Here is a 27,209-nt window from a genome sequence, read left to right as displayed (position 1 = left end):
TGAACTGACCCGATCTAATCCTTTTTATATGAATTGAACCTGCTCCCGACCAGGTTTGAGCTACCAGAACTGTTGCTATGACAACAACTCTCGGACCAGTTTTGAAGAACGAAACAATCCTGGATCATATCAAATTGTCCATAACCAAATACAGCTAACTGTGTAATCCACATACGAAGAACAGACCCCAGGATGCTCACCAAATCTGTGTTTACCTTGAAAAAATGCTGACTTCCATATAATTTTTTTTACGTTTTTCACAAAACGTTTTTTTTACTAATTTAAGTGGATTGAACTTATAAAATTAAGTTGTCAAAAAAAACTGAAGAATTGTGTTGATTCCACCCATTTTAAGAAGTTTGAACAAGTTGAAAGACATTTTTTAGTCTATTTTTCAAAAATAATCTTAGAAACTGATATATTTGGAAATACAATTATATTATATTATACTATATTATATTATATCATATTATATTATATTATATTATATTATATTATATTATATTATATTATATTTATTATATTATTCTATATTATATTATATTATATTTTATTATATTATATTATTCTATATTATATTATATTATTCTATATTATATTATATTATATTATATTATATTATTCTATATTATATTATATTATATTATTCTATATTATATTATATTTATTATATTATTCTATATTATATTATATTATATTATTCTATATTATATTATATTATATTATTCTATATTATATTATATTATATTATTCTATATTATATTATATTATATTATTCTATATTATATTATATTATAATATTCTATATTATATTATTCTATATTATATTATATTATATTATATTATATTATATTATATTATATTATATTATATTTATTTCTGTGATGACCAATTATTATTTACATTAACATTATTACATGATTCTTTAAAAGTCTTATATGTTGATTTGGTGTTCAACAAACATTTCTCACAATACAAATATTTAGCTTATTTATTATTTAAAGTAATGTTTGATTATTCAGGATAGGAGAACAGTATTTAATTTAATTTAGCAATAAAAGAACCTCTTACTTTTGAACCACTGTATATTTGAAGATGGATACTTTCTATACTAGCTTACTTTGTCAAAAATAAAGGTCACAAAATCTGTCACTGGGGTGGTACCTTTTCAAAAGGTATATGTTCGTTCCTAACAGGTCATTAAAGGTACATATTTAGTACATATAAGGTACAATGTGTACCTCACAGTACCTTAAAAGTATAAACGTGAACCTTAAAGGTACAAAAGTGTTAACTAAGTCCCAATCCCAATTCTACCCCTTAGCCCTTTCCCTTACCCCTACCTCTCGTTTTGCGCGTCTCAATTCTCTTTAGCTTGAAGGTGTAGGGCTAAGGGGAAGCGATATACACCTCTTCGAAAGGAGATTTTTCAGGACCACACTCCAAACCAAGGGGTAAGAAATGTTCCCAGAATACTCCAGCCACAACGGCAGAATAGTTGCACCCGGATACAAATTAGTATTTTTTTTGGTCATTATTACGAACTTTTACGACAAACAAACGCGTTTTAATATATTCATAACCGCATTCGTGTTTTACCCTCATGGTTTTAAAAAACCCGCTAAAATAAAAAACACTAAATTTCACGATCTATAATTCATTATCATAACTCCTGTATAGCAGTTCCACAACATTCTGACACTCAATGACACTCAAATATAAGGGTGTCAAAATTAAATGTTTAGGTGCACCACGATGCAGACGCAGACAATTCGGTATCGGTTCAGTAATAATCATAACCGGTTATTTTGTAGTGACATCATTTTTCTCATATGCCCTATGTTGCCGATGCTTACTATGGCGAGGGAGTGCAACTGAACCGTGAGACACTGGGTAGGTTCACAGCTCTACTCAAATACCCTCTCACAAAAGTCTGGTGGCTGGGAATGGGCTTTTTATAGTGTCTGCTATAATGTTAATGCTGTTTTTTGTGCGTTTACATTGATGAATATGGCCACGGTGTAAATACACAATGCAGTTACGATATTATTGCAACATTTTATCATTAACATAACATAATTTATGCCTTCGGGGATTTATTGAAGATAAATACCAGAAAATAACACAACCGGAATAACTACAGCAATCGTGATCATCTGATCTTATATGAAGCAAGAGATCGCGATGACATATGATGGCGTGTGCAGGGGTAAATGGTAAATGGGCCATAATGCTACTAATATCAAAGGGCTCGGGCATTCTGACTGAATGGTGAAACATCAAATTCTTTAAAACTTTTGACGTTTGTTAAGCTTACAATTGCATTACATGTTTAAAATAACCAATAAAATTAAGCGACAACTGTCTCATAAGCTTTGTTTCTAAACATTCGAATCAAACAAAATGTTTTCAGGTTGCCCATGCTAATGCACACTCGAAAGGAATAAGATCACGACTCGAACCTCATCTATGGCTTTTCTACACATTATCATTCTCTGGATAATGCTTTATCTGATCACGCTGCTCTTCTGAAGTAATCTACAACTTGGTCTTGGTGATGAAAAAAATCCAGAATGTGCAGAAATGACAGCGACTCTTTGTTGTCGTCATGTAATGTGTGTTTGACAGGACGGACAGTTCCTCATGCTCGTTTCATACAGATTACAAAACCAGAAAACTTTTGTTTTTAAGTGTAGTTGGTTCATTTTAAAGTAGACATCGCTATAAAAGCACACTAGAAACGTCAGACTATAGCGATTGATGATTGGCTCCTGCAAGGGTTAAATTTGCCATATTAGCCACTTTCACACATACAGACCTTTCCGGAATATTACCGACAATTTTCTGGAAAGGTTGTATGTGTGAACAGGCCCTTTTTGATAATACCGGTAAATTCGTTCTGGCTATTTTCCGGAAAGAGAAGTTGTAACATTACTGGTTATTTGCCGGAATGCTGCGCTGTGTGAATGCAGAAGGAAGATTGCCGGAAAGAGCGTGTGCATGTCTAGAACGTGCTGACGTGAGACGTCTACTTTAGCCAATCAGAACAATCAGACGCGTTCACGTCCGCACGGTTTATGGGAATAAAAGCCTTTGAATATTTTTTCACATATTAGCGGCTGTATGTTAGTCAGTTAACATGCTCCTTCTTGATGCCAACTGTGTAAATAATTATCGATAAGCTGCTTATGATAAGCCGTTGTTTGTTTACCTTACGTGTCGCGTATGCCCGTGAAGGAGTGAGCGCCAGATCATATCATGTACATCTGGACATGCGAAAGTGTTTCTTTATATGTTTTTATTAAAGTTGTTCACAATACTGATCCATTCACAGAGTTTGTAATGTAGTCAAATGTTTACAAATACAAGCGCAGACGTTTAGAGCTCATTTCTGGTTAATGACATCAGAATTTACCGTATTTTGTAATGAATGTGTGAATGGTCTTTTCCGGAAAAATTCCGTAACGTCCTCGCCTGTGTGAACAGCGCTTTTTTGAATTTACCGGAAATAAAGTCGTCCCAGAAATTTACGGGTATCACTGTGAGAAAGGGGCTATTGACTGTTACACTTTTCCCCATTCAAAACTATATGCTGTAGTCTTTGCTAATATCCACCTTTACTGTATAAAAGTGTTGACCACCCCAGTGACAGATTTTGTACCTTTATTTCTGAGTGTGCTGTATATTTAAATGGCATAAATATACCGTCTATATGTCGAAAATATGCAAGACATAACCAACTATATGATTCAAAGCGACAAAAATTTAGTTTTGGAGCCATTAGCGAGTTTATATGACTGATGTGTTTCCTCAAATCTCCGGCCAGCAGGTTGATTCTGGACCCTGCAAACATAGTTTATCTAAACGCGTCCCTGTAGGAATTAGACTATAACCCAAGATCAAAAGAAACCCGCGGAAAGTTTGACTAGCCGTTACAGGAAGATAATTAATGAGCACTTCAAAAGATTTGGTTTAAAGATCAGTGGGTATTTTTTATTTTTACCGTAGCGCTTCACAGGAAGGAAAGTATAATCAGCCTTAAAACTCTTTTTCCATCATCGCCCCGGTTTATCACGGGGTTTATTAAGGCTGCCTGTTGTGTCTCTCTGTCTGCTCTGAAGTGGGCAGTTTAGCCCTTTCAGCTACTGTGAGTTCTCAACGGTCACATCACTGTTTCAGATCAAAGGTTCATGGTCATCCAAACGAGGCAAAGGCAACTACAACCCCTACAGCTACGGAAACTTCATCACCAACTGCTGCGCGGCGCTGTGTGGACCTCTGCCACCGAGGTGAATGCAGTAACTCTTGCTATTTTTCTGTATTTGTCCAGCGGTTGGTCAAATCCAATGCAGTATTATGCGTATTCCAGAGTATTGACCCTATTCTTCACATACGAGCAGACGTTCCATTGATTTCTAGAAGTTAAAAACAGCTCGTTATGCTGCTTGATGTTGCAAACTGATATTTTCTAGTTATCATACCTGTCGACCCTCCTGTTTTTCACAGGATTCTCCCATATTTTACAGTTATATCCCGCTGTCATCCCTTTAAGGTATTTTGTATTTCTCCCATATTTTCAGTCTTTCTCTGAAGGGTGGCAAATAAACATTAAAAAGCCGATCCTGCCTATATGCAACCCATACCTCCAAACCACCAGGGGCCGCCCCTTGCTCTTAAATGCGAGTTTGTTCTGGGCTTTCGCTTTGTTTAGGCATGAAAACACTTTGAAGTAAATATAAAAATGGTGGGATTCCCTTTCCTTTTCATTACAGGTGCCGTCTCCCCTTCATATGCAATCCTCAAAATGCACGACTGTCAGCTGACGCGCTCCATAGTGATAAACAGACGCTGTTTCTCAAACAGATTCTGCACACGCGATTTGAAGCGAAGTAAAAGTCTGGGTTTTGGGTGCATGTTTAAACAGGCATATAATAAAAATGATAACATCTAAAGATGTCGATCTTGCTGTTTTTTTTTTTTTTTTAAACGCGACTAATTTTGTCCTAAATGAGCATAAAACGTTGGGAAAGCAATCGAACGCTTTCATTATAATGTTAGATGTGTGCATTTTTAAAGTTGCACCTCTGTTATTTAATGTAATCAAATGAAAAAAATCAAAATAAATAAGAGATTCATTTGTTGCTTTTTAATTTGTTTAATTCGTTTAGAATTCGTTGATTCTATTTCATTATAATAACTATTATTTTTAAAAAGCTGTTTGCTAATTTATTTGCTGCTAATGTATACATTTTTCTTCTTTTGTAAATAATACTAATAAAACATATTACTGACAAATTAACTGTTTATTTACAATGAAACAGCTCTAAATGAACATATTTAGTAATTTGGGAATTTTTTAAGGGGGGTGGGCATATCCCTTATTTTCACATTCCAATGTTGACAAGTATGAAATATATTCTTCTTCTATTTTTATATGTAGTCATGATCGCTTCTTTGTAGGGCAAGTATTTTGACAATTTTTTTTATTATTGCTAGTCATTTCTCACATAGTCGACTGAATCGAAACAATTGCAAAAACGAGCACACCTCCGCATTACAGAATAAGGTCAATACACTGTGTTCTAGGAGTGTAAACATACAAAACAAATTGCATACAATTCAGTTTTTAAAGATCCCCTTTGAAATGTAGATTATTTTCATTTAGATTTTTATTTATTTATTTTAAGATTTGTTTTTGACCTTTTATTAGATAGGTATTGAGACAGGAAGCGAATTTGGAGAGAGAGAGGGGGGTAGGGTAGGAAAATGTCCTCGCGCTGGTATTTGAACTGTGGACGCCCTGACATGCTACTGCACCATATGATGTCGGCACACTAACCACTAGGCTATTGCGCAGACTTAATTTCGAAATTTGACAGGGCAGGACATATAGTAGCTCCTCCCCTTTTTATAACACGTTTTGTATTCAATAAACACATAAAGGTGTAGGTGAAAGGGAATTCTTTTCTAAATAATATCAAATATATAAATATTAGGGATGGACAGATGTGGATTATTTTAGTCATTAAAATAAAAAGTGCTACCTTGCATGGGTAAACATAAGGTAAGTTAACTTAAAGACTCATTTAACATCATGAAATATGACATAACTTGTCATAAATCTGTCATAAACATGATTGTCATGAGGCCATATAAGTAGGGGTGTCAAAATTAAATGTTTCTTCGGTGCACAATTCGGTATCAGTTCAGTAATAATTATAACCGGTTATTATGTACTGACGTCATTTATCTCATATGCGCTATGTCGCCGTTGCTTACTATGGCGAGGGAGGTGAGCGCGACTATTTACAACACTCCAACTACTTAAAAACACAGAAACAGTGCACAATGTTACTGTGTGTGTGTTTGCTGGACAGTCTCTCACTGACACTTACAGCAGAAGCTCCTATTTCACTGTGATTGAGAGAATGAAAGTAAACTCCATTTCTCTCACTGTGGCCCATTTGACCTGTTGGTGTGACTTTTCCTCTCCGCTGTTACAGCGATATTTCTGGATACAGACATGAGCGTGTGTCTGCAGAGTTTTCTTCACTGCGTCTATAATGGGTCAGCCGTAATCGCCACTGCTGTTTATCAGTGTTTAAACTAGGCTTTACTCATCTGTGAAGAGCGCCAGCGCATAGAGCCAATTTCAGTTGAGCACTTGACCAATCAAAGGGCTGTAAGAAAGAACTCGCTAGACAAGGCTCAGAAAGCGAGTGGGATATTTATATTTGTTTTTTTGCTATAAATGCTCGTGTTGTTTAAAGGTACAGTTTATATATCTGACTGTTTGTATTAAAGAACAAAATTGTATTAGAAACAGTATGTATATTTATACATTTTAATACAAGAATTGCTGCCGTGACGAAAATAAAAAAATGTATGGAAAGCATCGTCAACGCACCGTGATAAAGAATTAAACCAAATTGATGGCATGACAATCGCAACCCAACCATGAGATCAGTTTAGGTTCACACCTCTACATATAATTGTGTAATTGTTTTATGATCACTTTTCCAGTAGATGGAATTTAATTAGTCATTAAAATTGGCAATATTATTATAGCGTCATTGATATTTAATGACATTTTGATTACAAATTCTATTTGTACCACTAGTTGAGGTCAATAAAACTATTAATGATGCTGTCATAAAATTCATGACACAATTATAATGGCATCATGACAATCATGTTTATGACAGATTTATGACGAGCTATATTGTCCTGGTCAAGTTGTCATGACAAAGACTGGTTGTGATGTATTTGCTTGTCAGGTTGTTCTGTAAACTATCGATTGAAAATATAGCTTAAAGGGGCTAATAATTTTGACCATAAAATGGTGTTTAAAAATTTAAAGCTGCTTTTATTCTAGCCAAAATAAAACAAATAAGACTTTCTCCAGAAGAAAAAAATATTATCAGACATACTGTGAAAATGTCCTTGCTCTGCATAATCTGGGAAAAAATTTTAAAAAAGAAAAACAAAAGTCAAAGGGGGGCGAATAATTCTGACTTCAACTGTATATTTGGATCGGCTGTTCTTTGAAGCACATATTTCCAATGAGCCTGTATTACAGAAGTGTCATTTTTAGGTAAACCATACCTGTCTGAAGCACCATATGCAATATTTTAAGAGAAATGAAAATTAATATCAACTCAATGTAATAGTTTAAGCCAGGGGTGTCCAAACTCGGTCCTGGAGGGCCGGTGTCCTGGGGTCCGTTCTTCGTACGTGGATTACTCAGTTAGCTGGATTTGGATATTGACGATTTGACACGATCCAGGATCGTTTCGTTCTTCAAAGCTGATCCGAGAGTTGTTGTCATAGGAACAGTTCTGCTAGGTCAATCCTTATCGGGAGCAGGTTCAATTCATATAAACAGGATTAGATCGGCTCAGTTCAAGCAAAGATAATACAGAAAGTGTTCCGAATTCTGATATTTTCTTACAGTAGTGGTTATATACACTTGGGAAAATTGTACTTTTTTTAACTATATATATAATGTTATAGTCATTAATAACATAAATAAAGTTATACATATTAATAAAACGTATGCAATCTGCACCCTCGAAATGAAAGTACAAAGACTGCCACCTGGTGGTGCACAGAGATAACTTATTGATATGAACTTTTTAGATCGCTTTAGTACAAATTGTGTATAATAGGAATGCACAATATGTGACGTTTTTTAAAGCAATAATACATTTATGCAGTCATAAACATGTTTTCATAGTTAATATGCCAATGATTTGATGCTTCACAAAAGTTTACCAATATGAAAATGCTTTTGAAAACATCCAGTTATTCTTTACACCGATTAAAAAACGGCTACTATTATAAAGAAAATCTTTTCTAAATGTAGAACTAAATACATTGATTTGCATTGAAATACATGATGAATACTCTTGTCTTGACACATGAAAGTGTAAAGCCTGCAGCTCACAACAAATGTGGAAGGTTATTGCGTGTCATTTAACAAACCGTTTACTGCTAATTTGATGTAATTTTGCTGACATGGATAATTGAATATTAATCAGATGATGTCATTACGCTGCTGTGCTGTCAGCCAATCGTTGCATTGCTGATCATGATTTCGAGGATCGATAGATCTGTCCTTCATAACACACGCAGCGATCTCAGATCAGTTCATCCAGACATTTTAATCTGATTCGTGAACTTGTTTGAAGAACCAAATTAGTGAGAGATCAGTTATCAAGATTAAAAGATCCAGGATCTGCCAAATATTCTTAGATCATTTAAGCGAGGTACGAAGAACGGACCCCTGGAGAGTTTAGCTCCAACCCTAATCAAACACACCTGAACCAACTAATCAAGCTCTAAAGCTGCGGTCACACTAGTATGTGTGTGCGAAAGTAGTACGGCGATGCGAAAAGGGGGCGGGATTAAACAAGAATATTAGACATTAAAAAAGCGAGCGATTGCTCCATGTTTTAAATTTCTGTCCAGAGAGGTCATGTTTAGATCCTCGATTGGTCTCGCATAGTCAAGTGATACGATTTCGCTGGTCAGAGTTCACCAAGCTTGACCTTTGCACCGCAGAAACCTGCAAAACTTGACGCATGACCCTGTGTTTCCGGTCTGACGCATTCGCGTACGTATGAATGGAAGTCTATGTGAGGAAAAGCCCAGTGTGACCGCAGCTTTACTACATTTATTTAAAACTTCCTAGCAGGTGTGTTGAAGCAAGTTGGAGCTAAACTAAGCAGCCCTCCAGGACGGAGTTTGGACACTCCTGGTTTACCCAGGTTAAAAAAAAGTGCACTAAAATGCACTTTAAGTATACTTAGTACACCTTTCAGTAATGTACTAAAAGTGCTCTATTTTCACACTCTAATTTTGTACTTAATGTACTAAAAGATAGTATTAAGTATATGTTAAGATAAACTTAATACCATCTAAGTGCACTCAACTTTGCTATTTTGAGACACCCTGAAATTGAACTAAAATGTGCTTTTAACATACTATATCTGTATTTTAAAAATATATATATTTAGTTACAACTAGAAATATGCTTGAACCCTAATTTTAAACATTTAAATATATTTATGACTAATTTAAAGTATAATAGTAATATATTAAAAGCATATACAAATTGTAAAAAAAGTGTGCTAAATACTGTATTAAATGAAGTTTCACAAACTGGCCACTCATCTACACTCATTAGTTAGCCAATCGGATCGATCCAAACTCACTATAAATAACCTAGCTAAGGTCTACTCCCTTATCTTCGATTTCCGAAGAAACCCCCCATCCACCCCTTCTCCTCCTATCCTCTTTTGCCGAGGGGAGCTCTCGAGAACACCTGACCTCGTACTCCCCTCACATGCTTTATGGACCTGGCGGGAGCCCTGGGCTCAACTATCTCCGAGCTCAGGGTTCTCTCCCGGGACAGCATGCCAAAACTGCTAACTTGCTAACAAGTTGTCAAACAGTATCCAAGTGTGAACTTTTGAAAAGTATTTTGGGAAAATGTGCTTCTACTACAGTACATTACTAATAGATTTTTAATAAAGTCAATTTAATGTAAACTTAAATTACCGCACACAAAATCAATTTAAGTGTTAGTGATAAAATTGCATTTACATTATGTGTACTTAAGTACAACTTTTGGGAAAATGTACTTCTACTACAATAAATTACTAATAGATTTTTTATATATTAACTTATTTTAAACTTTGGATTAGGATGTAAACAGTGTACTAAAAATCCACTAATGTTTAAAGCATTTAAAGCACACTTTTGAAAAACACACTAATAAATCTCTTTTGGATGTTTTTTCTGTAGTGTACTTTATTGTAGTACACTAAAAATGTATTTAAGTATTACTGGTATTTAGTATACTTTTGTCAAGTGTACTAAAGTCCTACTGAAGTATAAACATACTTTTAATTAGTATATTTATAGTGTAAAACCATCAAACTTTTATTTAACACAAAAAATAACAATGTACTAAAAATGTATTTGCAGGTATTTAAGTGTATTTTAATTGCATTTAATTATATATTATTTTTCACCTGGGTAAGCTATTTAGGAAAAGGGCATTCTCTCTTGTCCTTTCTACATTCTTGCAAATCTTTTTTTTTGCTTGACAACATTCATATCTCCGCATCAAAAACGTAATTACCGCTCCGCAGGAAGAAAAAAAGTCAATTTCACATAAAGATATCCATCAACGTCCTCAGAAAGTCATTAGCCAGGCACGATATCAGCCAAGGGATTCGCGCTGATCTTGTGAAAAGATTTCTTGACCTCAGCAGATTTCTCGCTCCTTCCTTTAAATATAAGAGGCGAAAAAACTAATCAGCGGGATGAGCGAACGTCTCGGATAAGCCTGGAATGTGTTCAGATGGTGGTTTGCCGACGTCACGAATCTGCTCGCACACCCACACGAGAGCTCCGCGCACCATTAATGACTTTCTGATGGAGCAGAAGTGGGCACAGCATCACTGGCTGCCATCTGCTCTGTGTGTGGGCATGTCGAGCTGGAGGTGGACTAAACACACATACATACTCATGCATCCACCTCCCTCCGCCTCCCTCACCCACGTACCTGACTCATAACGGGAATGTTTCATGCATTTCCTTTCTCTCTCTCTGCAGTTTGATTGACAGAAGAGGTTTTATTCAGCCAGACACGCCGCAGCCTGCAACCCAGACCAATGGCACCAGCGCCTGCCCCCCCAATCAAGTCCAGAGTCACATGGTAAGTCGACCATACCATATCTGTGCGTGTTTTTGTTGGGGCTGCACGATATTTCTCAAAGATTATCATTATCGCGATGATAGTATGTGCAATATATACATATCACAGGCGTGTGATAACCTGCATTTATTTTCTGCTTAGGTTGTGTGTCTACATTTGACCAATCAGACGAGGTTATTTTTATCCCCACCTCCTCAGAAGTTTCTGTTCTGCTATTGGTTGAGCTTAAAGATTCAATTTGTGTTTATTTGTATAGCACTTTTACAATGTAGATTGTTTCAAAGCAGCTTAACGTAGAAGTTCTAGATAGTGATGTGCGATACTAAAATATGGATATCTCCGATACCAGCTTTGTATGTTCTAGAATTGCTTTTCTTATTAAAATATAGATATTTCAATAATTTGAAGCAAATATCTATTTTAATGGAAGTAAAAATACTGCGGAAAGTAACCACAACTACCCTAGTTTCTCTGAATAATGCCAACTTAGTCGGACTACTTTTTCTTCCGCCTGCAAAGTCATGTGCGTAATATGGCACTATACCACTGCAGATCAAGCTAGCTAGCCACTCTGTCAGTCCGCTGGCCTGGCACATGTTTTTAAAACAGTGAGGTACTGTGGTAATACTACAAAACTAATCAAACTTCTACATAGAAATCACAAAACAGAATATGACAACATCATGACTAGACGGTCTAATGCTGCGTTCACACCAGACGCGGCACGCGCATCAATCGCGAGTGATTTACATGTTAAGTCAATGCAAATGCGTGAATAGACATCGTGCGGAGCGATACGCGCGAATGGCGCGGCGCGAAAGACGCAAATTGCGTGAATGGCGCGGGGCGAATTGAGCGTTTTGCGCGTTTGACGCGAAATCTCTCGATTTCAAAAATCTGAACTTCAGCGTACATTCGCGCCATGTTAACCAATCAGAAGCTTGCTCTTGTGGGGGTGTGATTGTGACGTAGAACCTGTTGTCGGTGCTCCAGCCTTTACTGACAAACAGTTCATCAAACTCGGCTTGGCTCAGTCAGAAGCACCGCTGAAAGCCTCCGTCATCCAGGTTCAGTTTCTGGAGGAGTTTATGAGCTCACAGAGCAGGATGCACCTCTGAAAAAATGTAGTGGACTCAGACACGACCCTAAACGTATCAACGCTGTTTTTCAGTCTTCATAAAGCACATAAACACTGTTATTTTCTTCATAAAATCCATGTTAGCCATTTAGCTATGAAGCTAGAGTCACCGGGCAGACAGAAGCCCCGCCCATCACGCGAATCCGCGTCTGTTCTGAAGTGAATTTGACACGCGAATGAAGCGGGGTTTGACGCGCGAATGAAGCGAGTAAACTCAAATGTTCACGCGGCTATTTACACGCGAGTAGCGCGATTTATCCGCGCGTTCCACGTCTGGTGTGAACACAGCATAAAGAGGAGGAAAGAAGAGGCACAAGTGCTGCTAGGGCAAAACAGACATCGCTTTCAGAGTCCTTAGGTGCAGCAGGGAGGCGCTATCCAGGTACAGAGGGAGAAATTGCGGCGATGTGGCTGTATTAGGGGTCTTGGGTTTTTTGTGCCTATGATAAAACAACGAAAAAAGGTTCAAAACACTTTCAGGGGAACCGGATTAACATGTCACTAAATGTAGAGGTGTGAATGTTTTTTTTAAGATGTTAAGGCAGCCGTTTTAAGATGCTCAGATGCTGTCAATAAATATGTAAGTTAAAAGATAATTCTTCATCAATTAACAATAAATAAGAATAAGCTGTAATATGTCTCGTATTCAGTATAAAGTGACACTTTTAATTACACTACTTGTTACTTTAATTTCCCAAACAGTCATTTTTGGGCAGTATCGGATCGGTATCGCCGACACTCGCCTTCATTTTACTTGGTATCGGATCGAATAGGAAATCAGTGGTATCGCACATCACTAGTTCTAGTAACTGTTGGTCCAGTTTTCAGAGTTGAATTTCAGTTCAGTGTGGTTTAATTTTCACTTCTTAAAAGTTCAAACACTTGCGCAGCTCCATAAGACCCAAACCAAGCAAGCCAGTGGCGACAGTGCCAAGGAACAAACTTCACCAACTGACGTTCAAGAGTTCACACTTAGCTGATAATCAATAAAGCGTATTTGGCATGCTGTCCCGGGAGAGAGCCCTGAGCTCGTAATATCCTCGAGCCCGGGGCTCCCTCCCATTAGAAGGGCGAGAGGGGAATTCGAGGTCAGGTAGGTCTCGAGAACTCCCCTGCTTGTCACCGTGAGACGTGTAAACTCAGGTTGTATTGGGTGATAATTTGTTTTAGTCGATTGGCTATGGTTTATGTTTTTGGACGGTGGGAGGAAACCGGGGAACCCGGGGAAAACCCACGCGAACACGGGGAGAACATGCAAACTCCACACAGAAACACCAACCAACCCGATGGGTTGGACTAGCGGTGTTCTTGCTGTGAGGCAACAGTGCTAGCCACTGGGCCACCGTGTCGCCCGATCAGAAAAAGTGGGAGGATGTAGGGGTGGAAGGGGGGGAGCTTCAAGTCAAAGATAACTGGAGTGGAAAACTCAGGTTATTTATAATGCTTCCGTAATCATCTAATAGGGCTGATTACGGAGCTAACAAGGAGCCAGCCGTGTTGATTATAAGCACGTGATCCTCTCGAAATTAGTTTATGAATAAACCACACAAAGTGAAGGAAAAAACCTTGAGAGAAACCAGGCTCAGTTGAGCACTCCTCTGGCCTAACGTCTTGATGAACCTAGTGCTGATATATAAATGCATACGGTGGGAAGTCGAGCCGAGAGGAAATTGATATATTATAAAATTGATATATTATAATTTATATATAAAAATTACGATATTTTTATATAAATTTTTCAATAATTCCATAATTATTTTAAAGACTAATTTCGATTTCAGACTGCATGATTTTAGCCCCGATTTTGACTCGCCGACAAGTTTTGAGAAAACGCCGACAAATGCCTGAAATCACTGGCAAATCGCCGCTCGTTTATGAAAGTGACAATCACTCAGTATGAACTATCAAAGACGCGATCTGAGAGAATCGCAGATGAATCGCCGATGCCTGTGAGATATTTAGCATGTAGCTGTTGGTGATTCAAATCATGCCTAGTGAAATTAGGCAATCACCTACAGCCAATGAGAGAGCAGCATTCCCTTGCGTGTGTGTACCTGCAGGCCAGCGGGATGTTGAGGTAGAAGTTAAAATCGCTCATTTTCAGTTTATTTGGACCCAAGAAATGGAGGAAAAACTAGTGGAGGTTTGACAGGAGCACCCGTGTCTGTTTGACGTTTCATACAGAAAGTTAAATAAGAAAGTTGAGGAGAAATTGCGAATTCCCTTCAAACCCAGGTGAGCAAACATGTAAATATTCTACTCCAATTAAGGCTTCTTTCTCGTTATGTAGTTAATAACAAAAGATATACTACGTGTTTTTGGTTGTGAGACGTAGTTTGGACGAAGTTTGTGGGCAATTCTTTCTATTGTAAAGTCATGCAATGTAAAAGCCCCTGTCGCCTATCCATCTTGCAGTGCAAACAAAGCAGCGACGAAATGCTAGCCCAGATAGTCATGCAGTGTGAAAACATCTGTGACACGACTACTTTGAAAATCATGCAGTCTGAATGTTTTAAAAACACGGCGCTCGTTTGCGAGGTGCTGCAAAAGATGGGAGACACAAATGTAATGGTTATGTAGCTCCATCAAGCATGTTTACATAGAAAAACAAGCCCCTAAAAACCCATGGTAAACTGCTGAATCACATATAAACTGAAAAGTCTAAGCTTTTTTTCCAGCCGACTGGTTAACAAACCTCAAACATGACAACAACTGATCTTTTTCAGCAGCTATAATCAGCAAAACATGCGAGTGTCAGTTGGTTCAGTAACATTGTTTACATTCTGTGTCACCAATATGGCCAACTTTTGATGCGTCATGAAAACACTCTATTGAAGTTGTCCACATTCTCCTAAGTCGTCTTATGCTTTTGCCTTTAGGGGACGACCAGCCTTTTTGGGCGACTTCAATGAGCTCATTGTAAAGCTGCACTATGTTAGAAATCACAGATTTAAAAACCCTAAACTGGTCTTGGGGGACCAAAAGGGCTCTCCACCATTTGTCACCACCATTTTCTAATTTTGTAAAGTTAAAAAAGATATAAAACTAAAAATAAAACTGCTTATTTACTCCTGTAAACTTTTTACAGGGCTTACAAATGACCTTGATTTTTTAAGAAAGTGTGGGTGAGTATGTGTCTGTCTGTATATACTGTATGGTGTTTTTTTAAGAGGACATAATTCATTTTAAATAGGATGTAAAAGATGCTCAGGAATAACGAAATGTTCTTTAAAGCTTTGATAAATTCATCTGCATTTCTAACCTCTTTTTCAATGCCTTTAAATACTCTTCAGCATGTAAGCTTTTTGATTTTACCCTTCGAATAATTATTTTGCTATTCTTCTTTGTCAAGCCTTTTCTGACCCAGGGCTCCAAAAAAAAACTCTACAAGTATTTAAAAAAGGTAGTCGCCATTATTATAACGGTGTATTTTTTTCATCACTTCATTTTCAAATTCCCTCATCACTTAGTGCACAGTATCCAATTTACACAGATGCCAACATGACCAGGTTGCTTGACACAGCCATGAACAAACTGTGCCAGATTCTAAAACGCAACATATGCTAACAGGAAATCGTCTCTATTGCTCTTTCCATCCAAATTTGCAATGTTTTGGAAAAAATTCCCTGGGAAACTAGTGTTATATACAGTATGACTAATTAACCACTTTTTTTTCGCTCTAAATTTGATAAATAAGTAAATAAGTTGAACACAGTAACAGACCTGGGTAACATAACTTGCTTAACATCACTTGTGCCTGAGGTTTGTGAAAACAATTGTGGGAAAGACAGTAACAGAATTACAAAATCATTTTGAAAATAGACTTTTGCTCAGTAGTTTCTAGAATTATTAAAAGAACATTTGAGAGGGTGTGAGATGAGATTGGTTCATTGGTCGGTCACAGGTGTGTCTGATTGGGGTTGGAACTACACTTTGCAGGACTAGCTAAAAATTTAAAACAGGAAATTCGTTGGAAATTTTTTAATTTAAAACCGGAAATTTGTTGGAAAATTAAAAATCTAAAACAGGAAATACGTTGGAAAATTAAAAACGTAAAACAGGAAATACATTGGAAAATTAAAAATGTAAAACAGGAAATTCGTTGGAAAATTAACAATTTAAAACAGGAAATTCGTTGGAAAATAAAAATGTAAAACCGGAAATTCGTTGAAAAATTAAAAATGTTAAACTATAAATATAATGGAAAATTAAAAATGTAAAACCGGGAATTCGTTGGAAATTTTAAAATGTAAAACCGGGAATTCGTTGGAAAATTAAAAATGTAAAACAGGAAATTCGCTGAAAATTTTTTTTATTTAAAACCGGAAATTCGTTGGAAAGTAAAAAATTTAAAACAGGTAATTCATTGAAAATTTTTTAATTTAAAACTGGAAATTTGTTGGAAAATTAAAAATGTAAAACAGGAAATTCGTTGGAAATTTTTTAATTTAAAACCAGAAATTCGTTGGAAAATTAAAAATGTCAAACTATAAATATAATGGAAAATTAAAAATGTAAAACAGGAAATTCGTTGAAAATTTTTAAATTTATAACCGGAAATTCGTTGGAAAATAAAAAATGTAAAACAGGAAATACTTGGAAAAATGCTACATTTAAAACAGGAAATTCGTTGGAAAATAAAAATGTAAAACTGTAAATTTGTTGGAAAATTAAAAATGTTATACAGGAAATACGTTGCAACCATAGTTTTTGTTTACATCCCTCAAAATGGTTTATATAAGGAAAAAAAGACCCACTGTAAATTCCATTTTACTTTTTAATGTTTGGCACCAGTTTATCAGGTAATGTAAACTTTGTTCTCATTGGATGTAAACAGTGCTTTATTTTCAGTTGTTTTATGCCGTATTCCAGTGTTGCACAAAAGTTTACTTCGCATCTTTGGAAGGAAGCACTGCTACTTACAGTTTGGAGCCCTGGAATGTGTTTTTCTGTAACATTTACTTCAACTCTGACTGGTCTGACTTCCTCCTGGCTTCCCCTTTTCTCTCTCTGTCCTTCATGCCTCCTCCCAGTGTGCTCAAGACCAGTGCATTCAGAGCACCAAATTCGTTTTGCAGGCCGCCACCAACCCGCTGCTCCACAGTCAGCCCGTCATTCTGGGCGGAGGCCCACCGCTCCAGGCCAAAACCTCTCTGGGCGGGCCGTGCTCCACCATGGGCCCCCCTCAGCCCTCGCTGCCCTCCTCCATCCCTGGCCTTAGCTGCGGAGGAGAGCTGATGGCCCTGCGGGACTCTGAGATCCACTGTCATCATCACCTACACCACCAACACTTCATCAGTCCAGAAGAGACGCCCTCTCCGCCCGCACCTCTGCCCTGCGCCACCCACCTGGGCCACCACGTGCACCCGACGCAGCTCTTTGACCCCGTCAGCCAGGACTCGCTTCATGAAGACTCAGTGCGGGGTCTGGTAAAGCTGAGCTCAGTCTGAGCCCTTTTTTAATGCCGTCCTGCTGAACTGGACCACAAGCCATACGGTACTTTACACACAGCCTCTGCAGGACGTTTCTGATGCTGTAATGGAGGCAGTTCCTGAGGACCAAAGCTAGTCTTCCAGCTCTGTTATTACTCAATCAAGCTTTTTCTATGGGCTTTTTTTTTTCGAGGAACAAGAATAAAAGGTAACTGCGACTTTATATCTCACAATTCATGCTTGTTTTTTAGGCTTGTCACTGAGGCAGTACCCTAAAGCAGTGTTTCTCAACCATGTTCCTGCAGGACAACCAACACTGCATGTTTGGGTGTCTCCTTTGTCTGTCAGATCCATTACAGGTCTTTCAGTCTCTGCTAATGAGCTGATGATCTGAATCAGGTGTGTTTGGTTACCTCGTATGTACCGTTGGGGATGTTTTCATCCACTTTGAGGTAGGGCTGAGCGATATAGGCAAATTCTCATATCCTGATATTTTCAGGAGGAATGACGGTATACGATATATGTCCGGTATTTTCCCATAAATGGTTACTTGAGAGTTAAAGCCTTTATTAAAACATTGTTAAACATTTTTTGAGCAAAATATAATTCAAACGCAGGGGTTTCTCTCCCTGTTTACAAATAAACAGCTGCACAAAAAACATAGGCCGGTAGTGTAATATTAGGCGGTTTTGTAGCAGCATGCCTACCAGCCCCGGTCTTTACTTATAAACCTGTTATGATCCCCCAAAGAGGTGCCATAGCCCCCGTTCCCCACATACAAACGCTTAACACAGTTGTGATCTCCCAACAAGACGCACCATCCCATTAATTACGCACCATTAATATTAAATCTTAAAAAAGGGGTAAACTAAGTGCGCTTTAATGCATTGTTTTTAATTCATTTTCAATTTTTTTTTCTCCATAATTTTCTGTTGGTGGCTGTTTTTGCCCCATTGACTTCCATTATGACCACTTTTTTTTTTTTTTTTACAAAATCATGACACCATACAATCCTGCATTTTTGATTGTTGGTGGATTTTCCTGTTAGGAAGAGGTCTAATTAGTCATTTTTACTGTTGATCATCAGTTGGCACCATTAACCCTTCAGGCCTGTGCAAAAAAAGAAAAAGCTCAAGTTCTGGATTTTATATGGAGTATAACAGCAATTTAAAGGGCACCTATGGTGAAAAATCTACTTGTCAAGCTATTTGGACAGACATATGTGTATATATAGTGTATAGACCATCATATTGGGCTGATATAAACACACCCAGTCCTTTTTTTCAATTTAACAACATAAAAACGGTGGACCAATTGGAGCTGTTTTCAGACCGACCGCAACTTTACGTAGGGGTGCGGTCCCCCCGCCCACGGAATTGATTGACAGCTGCGCTCATTTACATGTCCCGTTAGTCTCGTGTATATGATGTCAACAAGACTAGATGTGCGCAAAGCAACCGGGAATAAAAGGTCTTCAATTCGCTAGGATCAGCAATTTACTTCAGCTTTACTTCATCAGCACAGCCGCGTGTCAGAACAATTATAAATGAAGATGCGTCAATCCTGGTTTGTAGACGTTAAATCAGGTTTATTTTGTACAATAACATAACAGATATCCACACAGCAGTGGAGATTAGCCTGTATCCTGTCACATTTGAGTGCAAAAACTTTGAGTTTGAGAAATTTGAGTGTCTGTCTGTCTGCCTGTCCGTGTGTGTGTGTGTCAGCTGCGGCGTGCGTGTGTATCTGTGTGTGTGTGCGCGCGCATGTGACTTATCAATGCAACTGCACAACAAATACTGATTGGTAAATTTCTTACTGTAGTATTTCTCACAAACGCTACGTGAGACCTTCTTCCTTTAAGTCTGTCTGTTGTCTGAGCAGATGAGGGAGGAGATTAAAGCACGCAGGAAGGCACGTAGAAACAGTAGGCGGAGAGGACTCGCCTTAAAGGCGCAGTACGACAAAACCACCCCCTGGTGGAAATATGTATAAAACAGCATCTTGTAAAAGGTATAATGAAAAATCTGATGGGTGTTTTGAGCTGAAACTTTACAGACACATTCTAGAGACGCAAAAGACTTGTATTAAATCTGAAAAAGGGGTAACCTAGGTGCCCTTTAAAGTGTGTGGATGAGAATGTCTGTGAGTGAATGTGAGAGAGTGACCTTTGCGCGCTTACCTTGATGAGTCCGAGAAAATCAAAACATGCATCTCAGCTCTCAGAACTAACAGTAAATAAAAACAAAGACTGCGTTTATGCATCATCAAATGTGCTTATAATGGAAGTCAATGGGGCAAAAACAGCCACCAACAGTAAATCAGGGAGGAAAAATGAAAACCTAACAATGCATCAAAGCCAATTCTGTTACTAATCAGTGACATGTCCAACACTGTGATAAAAGGTAAATAAATACAGTCCACAATCACTTTTTATATCGAAAATACGTCATTTTGTGTGTCAGTGACATCATTTATGAGTTTGGCAGTTAAAGAGTTAAAATCCTGTAATTTCCTAAACAATTTAGTAGTTTTGATCAGGACTGAAATTGATTAAAATATTTATCCCAAAAAATTTAAACCAATATTAATCTGATGCATTTTTACAGCAGTTTAATTCTGTGGATGTTTTCATTCCGAACATATCAAAAGGGCTAGTACATTTGAACAGCGCACAAGGGGTAAGGAGACAAGGAAATGCAAAGCTGGTGGTCCTCCAGGAACATGGTTGAGAAACACTGCCCTAAGGTATTTAGCAGTACATTACTAGATATTAGTGTTACTTTAAAAGTACTAATGTGTACCTAAAGTGTCAAATTAGTTAACACAATCTCACTGCGATTTTGAGTGGGCAATTCGTAACATTTGTATTAGTTTCTACAATCTCATTCGTACACGATAATATGATTTGATTATCTCCCAATAAGAGAGTAAATATTGTACAATTTCATACTAATTGAATCTTATAAATTTGTACTCAATAGCCACTTTTATGAAAATATGTAAAATTGTTACGGCTCCTTGTGAGATCGGACTGTTGACTCTTTGGGCCCTATTATACACCCAGCGCATTAAGGATGTGTTTCCACGATGTGTTGCTAGTTTTAGACTAAAGCAACCCTAGTTTTCCTGTTTTGCGCCATGTTGTTTAAATAGCAAATTCATTTGCGCCACTTTGTAGACCCATGGGTGTTTCAGTCAGGAAAAGAGGTGTGTTAAGGTGCGTTGTTGGCGTGTTGCTATTTTGAGGAACTAAAATAGACTGTGCAATAGACCAGCTGAGAGCAGGTCTAAAGTCCAGCGCAGAGTGCGTTAGTTGTGCGCCTCGCTTACACATTGTTTAAAACACGCAGGATGTAGAGCAATACGCAAATATCTTTACAAATGAAACAATTAAAGGATTAAAATATTACAACAATTATTATTTTCTACATAAATATAAAAACCAGTTCCTCCATGCCTTCTTCATCTCGGGAGGCTTTTTCAGTTTATTCACGACAATTTGCTTTTGTATAATGTTATTATTATCATTAGTATTATTTATTATATCCATATTTATATTTGTTTTATAAAAAACAAGCTTAGATTTGGCCACCTTTGAGGATTTGGACCATATGGGTCATAGGACGTGTCTTTGGATATAACTTTTTCGACCACACTTCCTTATTATCGCTCATTTATTTGTTTGCTGGAAATTAGAACTGAATTCAGAAATAGTTTTGAAACAAATCTTTGCGCTCAACAAACAAAATCAATTATGTAGGCTAATGCATGTCTTCAGTGGAGAGCACACAACATTGTTTCTTTATCGACGAAAAAGTGAAAGGCCGAATGGAGGAGGCTCATTCTTTATCCTTACACTGCAGATGCTGTTGAACTGTTTTCTTAACTGTTTTGAAACGCTCAATTTTCCTTTTACAAAGTTCGTCATGTAATTAGCAAATGCACCATGGTGCGACACAACTGACTCTTAAAGCGAATGGGAGATGAGACTCTGATTGGTTTATTCTCAAAACACACCTATAATTCATTAAGAAAATAAGCTAAACCCTGTTAGAGCATGCACCACGGCACAGAGCGTATTTTCCCGTCCTTAAAATAGCAAAAGTGGATTCGGACATGCCCTTAAAGGTGCAGTAGGTGATCTTTCACAATGCTAACAGCTTAGCATACATCCCTGAATCACAGTCCCTCCCCTGCCGCCTAAAGCCACGCCTCCTAGAACAGCAAAATAACCCTCTCTCATGTGGTAAAAGCGATTAGTGCTTGTCCGCGGGGGTGCAAGCCAAACTGACATGCTATTTCAGAGTGAATATTTAGAGTGGCATGGTAAACAATATTGGGAAAGACTAGGCAGATTAGGCGAATTACTTGTGTTTTGTTGTTAAACTAATTAAAATCTACACTATAGATGCTGTAAAAGGTCCCTATGAAACTGAAAACAGTCTTATCAATCTTTTATCGGAAGATTTTAGTGGCTGAACAACACTTCTGTTAAGATATAACCCGTTTGTAACAACATTACATCAGTTGCATGAAGCTAAAATAGTAATCCTTCAGCCATTGTTTCATCCTTTCCCCAGCGTGCAAAGGTAACTCCAATATTGATTCAGGTTTTTAAAAAGTTTTGATTCAGCAGGTTTTTACCGATCTCGCGGGCGCGCCCTCTCTTGTGAACACGCAGCACCAACAGCGCTCGGCGGAGCTGCGTACAAACGGCTGCGCAGTTCAAATCTGCATTTGCTGACAGACAGTCTGACCTGCTAATCGGAATTATGAGAGATGTCGGCCCGACTCTATTTAATGGGATGAACATTTTTTAGTTTTATGCCTTACCCAAAATGTAAAAATACATATAAATACATTTAGATCATTTACTGTAATCATTACTATTAGAGTGTGAAGAGACCAGCACAACAACAAATGCTCCTGAAGACAAGCACCTACTGCACCTTTAACGCTTTTGCACCTAGACTGTTAAAATAGAGCCCATCGAGTTCATTGGATATGAAAAAACAACTGAGTTAGAGATAAATGTCAAATCAGCAAGCCGTTAAATTAGTAGTTGTGACTTTGAGCTACATCTCAAGTAAGTTGACTCCACAATTATGACTTTTCACAGAATTCTGCATGTGTCATTTATAAATGTCAAGAATTTAGAATTCTGAGGTAAAACGTCAGACTTGCGAGTTAGTAGTTATGAGATTATATAATAGAAGTTTTGTTTAGTATATTGTTTAAATCCGTACAACTATAAACTTGCCACTGTTATGAGTTGTGGGATATAAAAAAAGTTGCAGTTGCTTTTTTCTGTAATTGTTTTCCATGGCAGAAATAAGCTTTCCTGGTTTTTCAGTGGCCACTAAGTGCGGTTTATTCATAAACTAATTTCGAGAGGATCACGTGCTTATGATCAACACGGCTGGCTCCTCATTAGCTCCGTAATCTGCCCTATTAGATGATTACGGAAGCATTATAAATAACCAGAGTTTTTCACTCCAGTTATCTTCTTCTGGAAGCTTCCACCCCTACCTCCCCCCCTTTTTCCGATAAGGCGACACGGTGGCCCAGTGGCTAGCACTGTTGCCTCACAGCAAGAACACCGCTAATCGAGCCTCCTGTCGGGCTGGTCGGTGTTTCTGTGCGGAGTTTACACATTCTCCCCGTGTTCGCGTGGGTTTCCCCCGGGTTCCCCGTTTTCCTCCCACCGTCCAAAAAACACAAACCATAGCCAATCGACTAAACCAAATGATCAAAACCGCAGTTTACACTTCTCACACGGCGACAAGCAGGGGAGTTCTCGAGACCTACCTGAACTCGAACTCCCCTCTCGCCCCTCTAATGGGAGGGAGCCCCAGCCTCGAGAATATTACGAGCTCAGGGCTCTCTCAATGCCAAATACGCTTTATTGATTATCAGCTAAGTGTGAACTCTTGAAATGTGGTTTATAGAACGCACAAAGTATTTCCCCCATCCAATTCTCCATAAAGATGTCAAAAATAGATATTTTATGAAGAAATCCAAACAGTTACTATCCCAACCTTAGATTTATTGATAAAAAGTGTTTAGATATTGAAAGGTTTTCAGGGGAAATAGCCTATATTACAGTAATTTTTTAGTAATACTACGGTATCGGCTATTAAATATCCTATACTACAGTATTTCTTCCTTTTAAGCAATGTGAATGATCCAATCGAACACCGAGCTGTACGGTACAAAACATTTTCATTTTATTACAGAATATTGTGAGTATTCACGTTGCTGCATTGCAGTGGCTCATCACTGCTGAGCTCTTTTGCAGTGATTTATGTTTCCATAGTAACAACGACACAAAGATGTAGTGGAATTCGGCTATTCAAAAAACTTTAAAGATATTGAAACCACAGACGTACGCCTTCTACAGCACACATATCATGTCTTAACATTTAAAACGGCTGTTAAAAAGACGTATGTGCTTTAGATTTTGAGTTTAGTTCCTCTATGGAGAACGTGATGGGAGGTTTACTTCCGGAAGCTGACTGTTGTGCTCTTGGCCTTTTTTATTTGAAGCGTTTGTTCGGGCTATAAGAGGGATCACATCAAACGGACAGTGTGTGTGTGTGATCTGATCTTTTGTGGTCCTGGAGCGTTACCTGAGCTGCTGAGAAGACAAAGAATCACTTCAGTGTTCGTCTGTTTGTACAGCCTGTGATTCAGACTCATCTGTCCCAAAGTCATTCAGTGATCGAGACGGACGACTTTATTGTGACATCACTGCCTTTCTCTCTCTCTCTCTCTCTGACTCTCTCTCTCTCTGGGGTTCTGTCGAAAAATATTAGTGGTATTATCTATGATAATTATCCTTTGGTTATATCTATTTTTTTGTTATATATTGCATCAAATTGAAAGCAGGTGCCAACACATTCTGGTCATGTGATTATGTGCCAAAAAGCAGTTTACTGGTTTTCAGCTACAAAAGTGGAATATTGTGGATGTTAATAAATTCACAACTTTTTTTAAAATAAGCTAAAGAGTTCTCGGTGATTGTCGTCATTTACTTGCCTCATTAAAAAGGCATGACTGTATAATAAAATAAGTGTTTGTCATTATTTACAGAAAGAAAAATTGTAACTTGGTTGGAACTAAACTCTCCAGGACCGAGTAATTCGTAACATTTGTATTAGTTTCTACAATCTCATTCGTACACGATAATATGATTTGCTTATCTCCCAATAAGAGAGTAAATATTGTACAATTTCATACTAATTGAATCTTATAAATTTGTACTCAATAGCCACTTTTATGAAAATATGTAAAATTGTTTCGGCTCCTTGTGAGATCGGACTGTTGACTCTTTGGGCCCTATTATACACCCGGCTCAATAAGGCGCAATATGTGTTTCCACGATGTGTTGCTAGTTTTAGACTAAAGCAACCCTAATTTTCCTGTTTTGCGCCATGTTGTTTAAATAGCAAATTCATTTGCGCCACTTTGTAGACCCATGGGTGTTTCGGTCAGGAAAAGAGGTGTGTTAAGGTGCATTGTTGGCGTGTTGCTATTTTGAGGAACTAAAATAGACTGTGCAATAGACCAGCTGAGAGCAGGTCTAAAGTCCAGCGCAGAGTGCGTTAGTTGTGCGCCTCGCTTACACATTGTTTAAAACACGCAGGATGTAGAGCAATACGCAAATATCTTTACAAATGAAACAATTAAAGGATTAAAATATTACAACAATTATTAGTACAATTAACTTGGTTGGAACTAAACTCTCCAGGACCGAGTTTGGACACCCCTGAGCTCTAGGCTCAAAAGTATATGAACTGTCACAACCAAAACAGTCATAAGTAGTTATGAATGTTTAGGTAGTTACAAAACTGTACACTTAATCCTTTATTTAGGGCGATTAGGGATGCAATATTATCCCAACTGATGTTTAAATGATATGCTAATTCATATTCTTGAGTATGACACTCCTTTCGAGTATGTTGACTGAAACAGTCTGCATAGTAATATCTATGTGCAAACGCTTTCTCACTTAAAGACAGTAAAGAACAGCTGTAGATGTTTATATTAGATATTTACTCTCGGACCTGCACAAAATCATTGTGATTCAGTCTAATTCAGCCATAGTACACTGGATACTGTGCTCCCCACTGAGACTTTCTCATCACTGTTGAAACATGAGGAATTTGGCCGAATTAGAGCTTAAAGTATGCTGAATTACACAAACTGAATTATATACTATACTGAATTACACAAAGATGCTTTAGAAATAATTGTCATCAACCAATACAGCGTTTAGGATAATTTAATTTTAAACTGATGAAACTTCAACTCTGAAATCAGCATCATCAACTTTGTTTTTTTTTGTTTTTGACAAATAAATATTTTATTAAAACTACAATACATACCATAAATCAGGTTGTTGTTGTTTTTTTTTTTACTTTTAGGACACACGCATTGAGTATGGGCAACAGTACTTTAATACAAATTTAATTTAATTAAAACAATACTCTGATTAAGAGTGTACCATGTACACATTGATTTTTAATTTCTTTAAATGAAGGTAGACTTTTCTAATGTGTTGAACAGCATCCCGATCATCACAAATACTGCAAAAGATCTGCTGGAACCTGCATTGACCCAAAATTCTCACAGAAATCTGTCAAGTTTGGTGAAGGAAAAACATTATGGTTTGGGGTTACATACAGTATGAGGGAGATCTGCAGAGTGGATGGCAACATCAACAGCCTGAGGTATCAAGACATTTGTGCCGGCCATTACCTTACAAACCACAGGAGAGTGCTCCTCATACTTCAGCCTCCACATTAAAGTTCCTGAAAGTGAAGAAGGTCAAGGTGCTTCAGGTTTGGCCAGCCCAGTCACCAGACATGAACATTATTGAGTATGTTTGGGGTAAGATGAAGGAGGAGGCATTGAAGATGAATCCAAAGAATGTTGATGAACTCTGGGAGTCCTGCAAGAACACTTTCTTTGTTATTGCAGATGACTTCATTAATAATTTATTTAAGTCACTGCAGAGATGTATGGAGAGTCATGGGAGTCAGACACAATATTTATTCTTTTTCCACTCCACCATGACTTTATATTCTATACTGCACATTGTTTCTGTTAAGTGACAAGACGTTTGTCTAAACAAAGTCAGACCTTACTGTCCTAATTGAATAATTAAAAATCAAAGCATGATCATATTTTATTTGGTAAAATAAGCGTAATCTAGAGGCCTTTGCCTTTCGTATAAGCCACTTCTGATACCAAATAATCAACTAGAAGTCAAGTTAATATTTGCTGTTCCAAAAACTTGGATAGGTGACAAGACTTTTGTCAGGTAGTGTATATATATATAAGAGTTAAACACACAATTAAAATGTATGAAAAAATAAATACAAAAACTTTTATTTTGAACTATTTC

At 37.5% G+C, this 27,209-nt stretch overlaps 2 protein-coding genes across 14 annotated transcripts in view; one reads left to right on the top strand and one right to left on the bottom strand.

Moving 5' to 3' along the window:
• The window catches only part of zdhhc14 (zDHHC palmitoyltransferase 14), a 71,715-nt gene that overhangs the window by 39,096 nt on the left and 5,410 nt on the right, over positions 1-27,209 (top strand). Inside the window, exons 7-10 of one of the 11 annotated variants that reach the window (XR_012395663.1) lie at positions 4,180-4,289; positions 11,125-11,227; positions 17,444-18,005; positions 26,369-26,986. Coding sequence is in view for 5 of the 11 variants with exons in the window: in XM_005160351.6 (XP_005160408.2) it covers positions 4,180-4,289; positions 11,125-11,227; positions 17,399-17,815 (630 nt within the window). In the remaining 6 variants the exon portion in view is untranslated. 11 annotated transcript variants of the gene reach the window in all.
• lgals8a (galectin 8a) overlaps positions 24,664-27,209 on the bottom strand; it is a 26,522-nt gene continuing 23,976 nt past the window's right edge. The window contains exons 10-11 of one of the 3 annotated variants that reach the window (XM_073934049.1): positions 26,561-26,613; positions 26,152-26,438 (exon numbers count right to left, since the gene is read on the bottom strand). In XM_073934049.1, the coding sequence (XP_073790150.1) occupies positions 26,586-26,613 (28 nt within the window). In that variant the 3' untranslated portion in view covers positions 26,152-26,438; positions 26,561-26,585. Of the gene's footprint in view, positions 26,614-27,209 lie in introns of all 3 variants that reach the window. The other 2 variants (XM_073934048.1, XM_073934050.1) reach the window with 2 other exon arrangements.

This window comes from Danio rerio, chromosome 20, assembly GCF_049306965.1.
Source record: "Danio rerio strain Tuebingen ecotype United States chromosome 20, GRCz12tu, whole genome shotgun sequence".
NCBI lineage: Eukaryota > Metazoa > Chordata > Actinopteri > Cypriniformes > Danionidae > Danio > Danio rerio.
This window is presented reverse-complemented; position numbering and strand designations above follow the sequence as displayed.